This window comes from Oncorhynchus nerka, linkage group LG12, assembly GCF_034236695.1.
Source record: "Oncorhynchus nerka isolate Pitt River linkage group LG12, Oner_Uvic_2.0, whole genome shotgun sequence".
NCBI classification, from domain to species: domain Eukaryota; kingdom Metazoa; phylum Chordata; class Actinopteri; order Salmoniformes; family Salmonidae; genus Oncorhynchus; species Oncorhynchus nerka.
Genome location: NC_088407.1, coordinates 75373100 through 75385541, shown reverse-complemented (window position 1 = coordinate 75385541; position 12442 = coordinate 75373100). Strand labels below are relative to the sequence as shown.

Sequence of the window (12442 nt, the reverse complement as noted above, 5' to 3'; positions counted from 1 at the left end):
TGGTCAGAGAGAGAGAGCAGATGTGGCATTTGGCAGTTGAATTTAAAGCCATAAGCCCCAGATAATGTCACAATGAGGCAGTGGACACATAATACTAATGATGATATTCAAAGGCTAAAGGCCTGTGTATGTGTGTTTGAGAGAGTTATTCATGAGTGTGTATGTGCGCACACACACATGTGTGGTGTGTGTGTGTGCGTGTGCGTGTGTGTGAATAAGCCAGATATAGTTGTTGTGGTGGGAGGCCAGAGGGAGGTGCTGATTTTGGAAGTGTCCTGCTCATTCGATTGTTCCATGGAGCAGGCTTTTTCTGAAATGCTCCTTAAATACCAGCCCATCAAATCACGCTTGGACAGCCTGGGATACAGATGGAAAATGGTGGCATTGATATTTGTCAGTCTCGGCTACAAACAGTACATAGTATTACGGTACGTGGCCTTCAGATCGCAGGCTTGAAAACAACTGGCTAGGTACTGCTCTGATTCAGGAGTTATGGGCAGCCTAGCTGTGTGGAAGAATGGGGGGCTTTTTGGTTCCTTAAGTGTCCATGCATCAATGACCTTTGAAATGTTTGAATCGGGTGTGTGTCATCTACATATGACTAATGATCACAAATTGATCCGATTGATCAATCAGTCTGCCTTTTGCATTGGTTATCCATATAGCCCATCCATTAACACGTACTCTACCCCTTTACATGCTGTCATTGTATCTGCATTGATACCAGTAATTAAAAAGGACACGTCAACCATTTCCAGGCACGGTCATGTGGGGATGTAAATTTGGCTGGCAAAGCAGCATCAAGGTCACAGGTAATAGCTGCTTCATATCTGGTACATTACATGAGTGGACAATTTACTGAAAATGACAATTACAATGCTTTTGAATTAGGATTCATGTATATTTGCCGTTGTGATTATTGATTGAGTGCGTTATCCACAAATTATACTAACACAGACAAGAATATATTATCTGCACTGTGTATTAGGATGTCCACTCTGTTGTTTTTGTGTGGAACTCAGAATGGGCCATGTGGTGCTTCTACATGGGATTCTACTGACTGAGTGTGTGAGCGGGCTGAATCAGTGCTGTGTAATGTACTGTAGGAAAAACTGGATATGAACAAATACTGAGGGAATGTATCCAAATGACTGTTTGAATACTGAGGGAATGTATCCAAATGACTGTTTGAATACTGAGGGAATGTATTCAAATAACTCCTGCCATGGAATTCTATGTTCTCCAGTAGTGCAGAACGCTTCTTAAGACATGTAGGAAATACTGGTTTGTGTGTGTGCGTGTGTGTGGGGGGGGGGGAATCAAACTCATCTGACCATTTTGACTTAGCTACCCATTTCAATAAATCATAACAGCATCCGCTCCCATCTGAAACCGTCATAATGAACACGTTTCATCTCAGCGGGAGACTGTCTGCCAACAGTGGTCGGGATATTCTGGTCCTGCTGTAATCCTATCCTAGTCCAAATCTTCACAAGAAACTATTAGCCACTTAGAGGTCCTGATTAGAAGGAACCCAAAATAGTCTTTCAACACTCTTTTATTTCCATCTTGATAATAGTCTTTTTGAAAAATAAATTGTGTACATTCATTATATGCGGAGCTGTGGTTTATATGTTATAGGCTCATGCAATATAGCCCAATAGCATAGCAACAATGGTTAAATGAGACACTTGTATCTGGTATGCAACTAGCTAATGACAGAGGAGCAACGTTGACTCGTTAATTTGTTTCATAGCCAGGCACTGATGCCTCTTGTGAGGAAGTGATGCCCACACATTCCACCACAAAGCCAGCACCTACAGTTTAACCTACAGAGGAGGACCCTCAGCCAATTGGTTCTGGGGGCAAACACAAACAGACCCCACAGAGCCTAGGACAGCAACACAATTAGATCCAATAAAATGATGAGTAAATGTTTCCTGGCCCTAAACAGAGATGACACACTAGCAGAATACCTGATCACTGTAACTGACCCAAAATTAAGAAAATCATTGGCTATGTACTGAATCAATGAGCATAGCCTTGCTAATGAGAGAGGTCACCATAGATAGACCTGGCTCTCATGTGAAGACATGATATGTGCCCACTGTCCACAAAATGAGGTGGAAACAGCTGCACTTCTTAACCTCCTGCTTCATTTATGAATATATTAGAGACAGATATTTCCCACAGATCACACAGACCCACAAAGATTTTAAAAACAAAACAAACATTGCTAAAGTCCCATATCTGTTAGGAGAAATACAAACAACATTGTAAATACCACAAATAGTCATCTGTTTCTTTATCTTCCCCCACTAGTGTACTACAACGACTTGCACAATGCTAAAACACAGAGCTAGATAGCTAAAACACGGTAGATAGCTAAAACACAGTAGATAGCTAAAACACGGTAGATAATAGATAAACACAGCTGATAATATAACACTATAAATATCTTTATCTTTTTGAATCCGCTGTGAGTGCAATGTTGACTGTTATTTTCTGAAAGTTTTTTGTTGATACTTTTATTTATTCTCACTTTTATTTATTGTTTATTTCACTTGCTGTGGCAATTTAAACAGATGCCAATAAAGCTCCTTTGCATTGAATTAGAGAGAGAGAGAGAGAGAGAGAGCAGTGGCAGTGAGGAGAGATCGCTATCAGCTGAATTGATTGCAGTAAACGTCTCCCAAGGGTTTCAAGGGGAAAAGGCAATTCTTGCATTAGCAATAAACCATCCGATGTTAGTCACTGTGACTGGGAGATCGGACCGCTTTATTGGGAAAAGCGCTCTGCCGCTGCATTCGGGTGTACACGGGGAAGGGGTGGGTGCCAAAAGTCCCCCGTTCTTCGCCTAATGTAATCATTTAATCTTTTGAAGGCAACACGGAACTCGGGGGCGCCTCTGAACCAGCCCAAGAGGCAAAGGACTGCTGCTGGGGCATCGTACTGCGGATAAACTGAATCGTTGCCTGGACCCGGACCCAAGTGGACAGCATGCCCCCCGCAACACCACCCACCTTCGGGGACTCTCGGACAGAGTCACTAGGACTACGGAGTACACCCGTCAAGATGTGGAATCGCAGCGTTGCCTGAAATTGTAAACGCCTGCGCTAGGTGTCATTTACTGGGGGGATCTGACCAGGGATAGTTCACCATGCTCAATGGATATACAGTAAAACGGCTTTCAGCATCTCCGAAAAAGGTGAAGTAACATTACTTTGTTGTTGCCCGTCTTACTGGTAGCGGATAGGCTATCCTACGTTTTATCGCTAACATCTGGACATGCGTTATGAAATACATACTACGCTGTCCACTAGGTATATAATAGCCCTGCGATGGTAAATATACATATATATTTTAAAACTTTAAATCGGCAATCTGCAGTTGAAACAATAACAGAGTGGCACCCCGCCACTGATTTGATAAAGAGCTGAGGGATGGATGGGGCTGGACTAATGTCACCACTCTCAAATTCATAGACAGAGCTATGGATGCAAGGACTGACCATCCATGATATAACAATTGTAGTTTCAACTATGTTTTGAGGCTATACATTGTTTGTTTACAATTGCATTGTTTACAAGCAATAGAGTAAAGCAAGCTTGTGTTTTGGGTTTTGGTGTGGTATGACAGTTAAACTAAGGTCATGAGGCATTCATAAGTTCTATTCTTTAAGTATCAATGGGCATATACCATACATTTTTAAGTCTAAAAATTGATGTAGCAGTCGCAGATTGCTGCTTTAACTAAAATATAATTAATTGGATTTTACGCACATGTTTTACGCACACATATTATGTTTATGTCGAAATGGAAAACAAGCCTACAACACTAACTGCATATTTTCAACAAAATCAATTTATATTTGTTTATTGTATTTGAATAAGACACTGCAAGTGAGCCGTTTCAGACATTAAATAAATTGGCACCGCAAGTCTCTCGCTATATTCCCTCTTTTTGCGCAGCGTTTGAAATTCACCTGCGTTCTGTGACAAATTGGTAATGATGAGGAACTTTTACCTACGCTGCTGCTGGCGACTGTAATCAACCTTAAAATTGATGGCTATGATTGAGACATCGGCCAAGGTTTTTACGGACGTTGCCGAGGCTTTACCTGTGATAAATCAATATGTATCCAGATAGAAACTGGTGATCCATGTTTTGCAGTCTACCATTCGTTGCGGGGGAGGCACACCAACTAACCTCCTTGTCAGCCAGGCTTCTGATCCTCCTGCCCTGACAGTGTAAACAGTGGAGAGTTACAATACATCATCAGATAATGTCTTAGCCATTTTGGATGACATTTGAGGAAATGACAGCCAGCCATGTGTAATATCATTACCTGCCCCCTTCATCTCTTAACTACCTTTATAATTAAGTAATGTGGTCATATCTGAAGATCAGTCCAAACAGCTTTAAAAATTGATACTGTCTGAGATGGATAGTGGTGATATTGTCAATTATGGGAGGTGGGTTGCAAGTTTATTTGTGACTGCTTGAATACAAACTGTATTGGCCCACTTTAGTGTATTCTCTTACATCTCTTTGCATAACAAGTTAATTAAAGATGTCAACTCTCCAGGGAGGTTGTATGTTTTAAAGCACAATCGTCATTAACTGCATATTTAGGGCATTCAACTTCACTAGAGTATTGTGTCTTGTCTTGTGACCTTGTGCATTCAGCACCTCTTCCTTCAGAGAAGTAGTAGTCCACATCGATCTTAGTTTCCCTCCGAACAGTAGACATTTGTCCAGTTTTATCTCTGTTGACAGCCCATGTTCATCATGTCCAGCTTTAGCCTCAGTTGCAAGTTGCTCTTCCCTCTCTAACAAAAACAACTGAATCACAACATTTTTTATTTAAATAGAACTGTTTTCACTGATGTTTCTGTGCATCTCTCTCTCTCTGTGTAAGGGCTGTGTTATAAAATGTTATTCTTCATGTCATGTGCATCTCTCTCTCTCTCTCTCTCTCTCTCTCTCTCTCTCTCTCTCTCTCTCTCTCTCTCTCTCTCTCTCTCTCTCTCTCTCTCATTACCATTGGAGGACTGCTCTGTGCTTCTTGTGAGTGCAGTGGAGCAGAGCTCTGTCCATCACCGCGGCATTTGACAGATTAAACACCTCAATGCCCTCTACAAGTTTGAGTGCACAGAGCCAGTGATCTCTTCAGCATCACTCACTTCACGACTCAGCGCTCATAAGACATTTGCCAGCTTGTCTTTATTCCAGACTCAATTTACTTTATTTATTGATCTATTTATTCATTTATGTATGCATTTGTTTTTCTATGTATTTATTTCTCTCTCTGTGTTGAGTTCATTCAGTATTTCTTGTCAGCTTCAGCACATGCTGAAGTTTAAAAAAGTACAACCTGCACATTGATAATGTGCAGCTCCACACGATTATGTTTCCATTGTTGATTTTGATATGGATTAAACCCACAATGCTTTACTGAAATTTTCATAGACACTTCATTTGTACAACTTTGTAATTATGAGTTACAATACTTCTTACATTGTTCATTCTAATGTAATTACACTGTAAGAACACTGTAATGTAAGTGATATCTAATTATTTTTACAACAAGAGCATGGTTCAACATCAACTTTCTTTAAATAATATCCACTGCTGCAGTACATGTCTGGTGAGGAATATGAAATAAGAGTCAAACTCATTACCATGCACCAGTCTGTTCTATCCAATTGACAACTCCTCACTTTGTCTTTGAGTTATTCAAATTAAAGTATTCCTTTATGTTTATATAGAGGAAACACAAGCATTCTAAGAAAGAACAGCCCACTGATTTCTCTATTTGTTTCTTTGAAATAGGCCTCTGGATCCAAATTTCAAGTCCAACGGAGGCTACATCAGTCTGTGCCCAGCCTTGTGTGAAGCAAAAGAGAGAAACAGCAAGAGAGAGACTGAAAGAGAGGAAGAGAAGGAGGAGGGAGGGCTCTCCAATGATAACCCTGAGTGTACGTTACACGGCTCTCTGGTAGCCACCATTTTAAATTGGCCCTCACAGTGCTCCGCAGCGGCTGACTGAGAGTGAAAATGTGATGAGCTTTTCTGTCGTCCCCATAGCGAGCGAGCGTGGATGGAGGCCGGCGAAGGAGGCGCATTGCTTAATGAGACCATTGCTCTTGTGTTGGGAGGCTTAGGACAGGCAATTACTGAGGGATTACCACCAGAGGCCTCCTCCAGCAGTGCTGCTGCCGCCGCTCCACCACTGCTGACTGCTGGGGCAGGGAACTAAGCAGACACAGCTTGTTACAGAACATTTTTTTCCTCTTTGGATTTTTATTGTTTTTGTTCCTTTTTTTTTTGTGGTGGTTGTTTGTTGGAATTTGTCATTTTTCTCACGACAAATCGTCTGTATGTCATATTGTTAATAATGGAGCTCCATCAGTCAGGGCGTGTGTGGAATAAGGACTGGGTCTCTTTCCTCAGGCCGTGGATACCCATACTGCTGGGCCTGCACATGCAGTTCTCCCGGGCGTCCGGGTCCAGCTGCCCTGAGGAGTGCCGCTGTGATAGGACCTTTGTTTACTGCAATGAGAGAAGCCTGACCTCGGTGCCTCTAGGGATCGGAGAGGGCTACAAGACCCTCTACCTCCACAACAACCAGATAAACAATGCCGGCTTCCCCTTGGAGTTTCACCACATAGCCTCCGTGGAGAATGTCTATCTCTACGGCAACCAGCTTGACGAGTTCCCCATCAACCTGCCCAAGAATGTTCGGGTGCTGCACCTGCAGGAGAACAATATCCAGACCATTTCCCGGACCGCACTGGCCCAGCTGCTGTGGCTGGAAGAGCTACATCTGGACGATAACTCCATCTCCACAGTTGGGGTGGAAGAAGGGGCGTTCAGAGAGGCAATCAGCCTCAAGATGCTCTTCCTTACAAAGAATCACCTGAGCAGCGTCCCTATTGGTCTACCGGAAGATCTCAAAGAGTTGCGATTGGACGAGAACCGGATCGCGGTTATCGCAGAGGAGGCGTTCAGGAATGTGACGAGGTTAGAACGCCTCCTGCTGGATGGGAACCTGCTGACAGACGAGGGTGTGGCACCTGGAACCTTCCAGGACCTGGTAATGCTCCGGGAGCTGTCTCTGGCGCGGAACTCCCTCACCTACCCACCCCCACTGCTCCCGGGGGACGTTCTGGTGAAGCTGAACTTTCAGGATAATCAGATGAATGAGATCCCTGTGACGTCTTTCGAGGGACTGAGAAGGCTAGAGAGACTGGATATTTCCAACAACCAGCTGCAGTCCCTGACACAGGGGGTCTTTGACGGCCTCGTCAGCCTCAGACAGCTCACTGTTCGGAACAACCTTTGGCTGTGTGACTGCAGCATTAACTGGGTCATACTGTGGTTAAAGTCCCTGCCAACCTCCCTCAACGTGCGCGGCTTCATGTGCCAGAAGCCTGAGAGGGTCCGTGGCATGGTAATCAGAGAGCTGAACACTGAGCTGATCCAGTGCCCTCACAGCACCACAACTGCCCCGCCGCCCATCAACCTGCCCCCCACCTCACCAGGCCTGACCTCCCGCTCCCCTCCCTCCTCGACAAACTCCCCATCAGACATGCACTCCCTCTCTCCCCCATCCAAGCTCCCCTCCTCTCCCACACCTCACCCACACCCCCCTCTCTTCTCCTCTTCCCCTCCCAGAGACGGGGAACAGAGGACTAACTTGCCACCCCTGGACCCAGAGCGGGAGAACCTGCAAATCAAGTTCACCATACTCAACGGTTCAGCCATCCACGTCAGCTGGGTGGCCTCCTTCCCTGTCACAGCCTACAAGGTCACCTGGGCCAAGATGGGTCCCAGCCTGTCTGGAGACACGGTCCGGGATAGGATGGTGGGAGGGGAGCACCGGGGCATACGGTTGGCCAACCTCGAGCCTAAATCCACCTACCGAATCTGTGTCATCCCCTTAGACGTGTTCAATAACTACCGGCCCAAGGATGATACAGTGTGTTCAGAGGCTGTGACTAAGCCGGTCTCCTATGGTCCAGATAATAATAAAGGTCCGTTGTGGCCGGAGCAGGCCACCCAGCAGGACCCCAGCTCTCCCTTCCTCCTGGCTGGCCTCATTGGAGGCGCTGTGATTGTTGTCCTGGTGCTTCTCCTCAGCATATTCTGCTGGCACATGCACAAGAAGGACCGGTCGTCCTCAACCAATTGGAAATACAACAAGGGCAGGAGAAAAGATGACTATGGAGAGGCAGGAACCAAAAAGGATAACTCTATACTGGAAATGACTGAGACCAGCTTCCAGATAGTGTCCCTGAACAACGAACAGCTCCTGAAAGGAGACTACCGCATACAGCCCATGTATACCCCTAATGGGGGCATAGGCTTCAGAGACTTCCCTGTGGGGAACAATAGCACAGTATATTGCAAGAACAATGTTCAAGCAGACACAGACTTTTGCCGTGCATGATGGTTTTGCACAACAGAGTGTTATAGAACCCCCTTTGTATTAACACATACACTTAACTACATACAGTACCCTGTACAGTATATATTTCATAGACCCCTGTGTCTACAATGTAATTTATACACCAGCTGGACTATAATGTTGAATTCAGCTACCTTTTATATTCCCTTAGTTAAAATGCTAATTGATTTATAAGTTATTGGTTTCTTGAAGTTGTGTTACTCGGTTCTGTGCAGACAGATTTGTCCAATCAGAGTTCTCTCATCATTTTATATAAAGTTTGGTTCTGAATTGAGCTCCATTACCGCTGGGCCATTTTATATTCAGTTTGGTTCTGATTTGTGCTCCATAACCGCTGGGCCATTTTATATTCAGTTTGGTTCTGATTTGAGCTCCATAACCGCTGGGCCATTTTATATTCAGTTTGGTTCTGATTTGTGCTCCATAACCGCTGGGCCATTTTATATTCAGTTTGGTTCTGATTTGAGCTCCATAACCGCTGGGCCATTTTATATCCAGTTTGGTTCTGTTTGAGCTCCATAACCACTGGGCCATTTTGAAGTTGTGTGATAGCCAGACAGTGTACTCATTGCTAAAAAATTTGCCTCACCAGTGATGAATCTAACAAGCACAGTGTCCATAACAGATGTGGCTATTCCATGTTTTGGCAATGGGAATTGAAATAATTGGGGGTTATGTAAATTAGACTTGCTGTGTCAACTCAATGTGACAGAGAGAACCAATATAAAACCAGCCATTCAGGAAATTATATTTGGAGAGAAATATTTTCTCACGGTAAGGATTTGAGAGAGAGAGGATGAGAGGGACAGAGGGAAGGAGGGAGGGAGTGAGAAAGAGAGAGAGAAATAGAGAGAGTGAGACAGGGTGGAGAGAGAGAGAGAGAGAGAGAGAGAGAGAGGGAAGGAGGGAGGGAGTGAGAAAGAGAGAGAGAGAAATAGAGAGAGTGAGACAGGGTGGAGAGAGAGAAATAGAGAGAGTGAGACAGGGTGGAGAGAGAGAGAGAGCGAGAGAGAGAGAGAGAGTGTTTTCAAATATACCACAAGAGGGCAGAGTTTTTCATTATGGTCAATTAGTCATTACATTCATTTCTTGGACATTGCTTAGTACTGAACAGAGATTCTACCGATGTCGTCCTGCTGCAGTGAGTGACATCTCTCTCATCTTCACATATCACAACAACAAAAAACAGAGAGATCTGTTGGTCTAAAAGCTGCATGGACTCCTTAGTTTGGAGTGCTGATCTAGGATCAGTTTAGCCTTTTAGATCATATTGAATAAGAATTCAATGGACAGGAGGGACCTGATTCTAGTTCACCTCTCCTACTCTGGAATGCTTTACGAATACAAGCCCTGATCCAAGTATTTCTCTCAATAACAACCCACTCCTATGTTATTGGCCACTGGTCACTTACCACAACTTGGATATAGAGTTTATGAAATGGTAGAAGTAATCAAGCTTTGTTGAACCTTCTGATTGTTTCCAAAGCTGTTGAAAGATTTTTTTTAATGGACTTGACTCATGCACAAGTCATACGTATGCGTCTTACGCTTTCCTTTAAGTAGAATTACAGCGTAAGGAAACTGTACTGTTTGTTATAGTTGAGAATGAAAGATGGGTGTTAAACACATAGCAGAGTTAACTGGAACAAGCATGTCTGTCCAGAAAGATGGAAAGCAACTATTTCAGTTTTTGTTCAACAAAAAATGATGTTATGGTATTACATTATATGTGCCTTGAAATGATCCGCTCATAATGTAATGTCTTTTGAATCCATGTTTTTGCACAAACGTGTACTGTACTGTATATACATACAATTGACATTGAATTGTTGTTGAAAAAAACTATTTCCTGGTATTTGATGATTTATTTTTGTCGTATTGGTTTTTTCTTTTCTTCTTTTACCTCACTTTAAATTCACTTCACATTTGATCTCAGAATGTTCCTGACTTCTAAGATAATAGGAAATCATTTTTTAGAGATTTGATCCATGATGCTACTGTCTTCTCTGGGAGAAATACACAAATTATGTAGAGAAGCTATAATGATGCTTTGAGTTATTTTCCATCAACATGTCTCTTCAGATCTCACCAATTTGGAACAGACTTTACATGTGTAGGCTGAATAATTAAGAAATGTCTGAAACACTGAATGTTACCCTTGAGAACCAAGTCTGGGGAGATGATACTGCAATCTGTTTGTTACAAAATGTATTGTGTCCCATATCAAATCACTTGTTAAGGGGATGTAGAACATTGAGGGGTTGCTTTTATATCTCTAACATTCCAAAACCATATAGAGTACTGTAGTAAGTTGCATCCCTCATCCTCAGACATTCATTCAACCTCTGACATTTGGTTTCATGAAGCTTCTATTTTATAATCTATTTACCAAGACTCTATTCTAATTAAAGGTCAACGGACATGTTGTAAGGCAGAACTTCTTCATTCACAATTGATACCTTGGCCAGACTCTACCCACATTGAAGGGCACACATACTAGTAGTCCTCTTTGGCTCTCTGACACCTTTTCTACTGAAGGATGCAATTACATGAACCAGTACACAACCAGGCCAGGTTTCTGCTGTTGTCCTCATTAGTCTTGTGTTGTGTGTGTGTGTGTGTGTGTGTGTGTGTGTGTGTGTGTGTGTGTGTGTGTGTGTCGGTGCGTGGGTGGGTGGGTGGGTATATGTACACATAATCTCCTGTGATTCCTCTAAGAGCAGAGAACTAAAAGAGGCCTATAAATAGTATGCCGCTCTAAATGACCTCTAACCTCTGACCTTTAACCAATGATCCTGGTGGACCTGGTGGAGACAGAAATCAGCCTTTAGACTCACACTTCTGTGCCCTCCAGTTATGTGGTCATCCATAAAAGAGTTCAACTACCAAACAAACACTCCCTCTCTGGGGAGTCTAGTGTCCATGAGTGAGTTACTTTTTTGAGGACATACAGTATTTGAAGATAGTGTATACATACAGTATAGTGTATATGCGTATACTTGGGCTCCCCAGTGGCCTAAGGCACTGCATCTCAGTGCAAGAGGTGTCACTACAGTCCCTGGTTTGATTCCAGGCTGTATCACATCCGGCTGTGATTGGGAGTACCATATGGCGGCGCACAATTGGCCCAATGTTGCCGGTGTAGGCCGTCAATGTAAATAATTATTTGTTCTCAACTGACTTCCTAGTTAATTAAAGGTTAAATAAAATGTCCAGGTCTTCCATGGTCCTAGTGTGGAGGAGACATTGAGGAATGAATGTGAACTTTATCTAACTCATAAATCATGCATTGCTGGTAATGTAATAATATCCACAGAATGTTTAGTTCTTCATGCATATCTCAAGTAAGATTTTAGCTCTTGGTGAATGTGCTAAACCAGTGACTTAGCTCAGTAACCAGTTTCTGAACCAACAATGTCTCTCACATTCTGTATCCACACAGTGGCGACCGACTCTCCTCAATCGTTTCTGCCTTGGAGCGTCTATCAGCTGAAACGTTATGTCCTTGATTGATCCACTGTCTTATTTGCTTACGTTTGTTTCTAGTTTGAACGTTATAGTGTCAAGGGCTATTTTCTGGACCAAGGGAAGCACAGACAGTCATTATTCTCCAGTCATAAATGCCTGGGAGCCACCATCAGTTGAGAGTTTTATATTCTCCCTTTCCATGGCATACTTACTTACAATTGATCAATTGTACGCTATGTTTACAGAGGGTGTGCTTAGACTGAGTGTTTTCAAGGACCATTGCGTTGAGTTTTAAGATGTGTTTGATGTTTTGGTGGGTGAGACATGGCCCAGAATGATTCTAGTACAGGTTGACTACTATTTAAATGAAAATAATCTAGTTTATACACATATTACTTACTATAAGTAAAATACTTATCTGTTAAGTTGGTCGTATATCAATCAAATAGCATTCCAATGCGCTATGCTTGTATGGTTATTACCAAAACAACAGCACATGGG

General features: G+C 43.0%; 1 protein-coding gene across 1 annotated transcript; it reads left to right on the top strand.

Annotated features, from left to right (window-relative positions):
- The first annotated feature begins 2674 nt into the window (after positions 1 to 2674).
- On the top strand, positions 2675 to 10318 carry LOC115138723 (leucine-rich repeat transmembrane protein FLRT2-like). The gene is made up of 2 exons (XM_029675863.2): positions 2675 to 3208; positions 5836 to 10318. The coding sequence occupies exon 2, from the start codon at positions 6401 to 6403 to the stop codon at positions 8453 to 8455; it is 2055 nt and encodes a 684-aa protein (XP_029531723.1). The 5' UTR covers positions 2675 to 3208; positions 5836 to 6400; the 3' UTR covers positions 8456 to 10318.
- Positions 10319 to 12442: the final 2124 nt, after the last annotated feature.

Excerpts from the sequence above, each read along its gene's own strand:
- LOC115138723 (XM_029675863.2), top strand. The coding sequence starts at position 6,401 with ATGGAGCTCCATCAGTCAGGGCGTGTGTGGAATAAGGACTGGGTCTCT.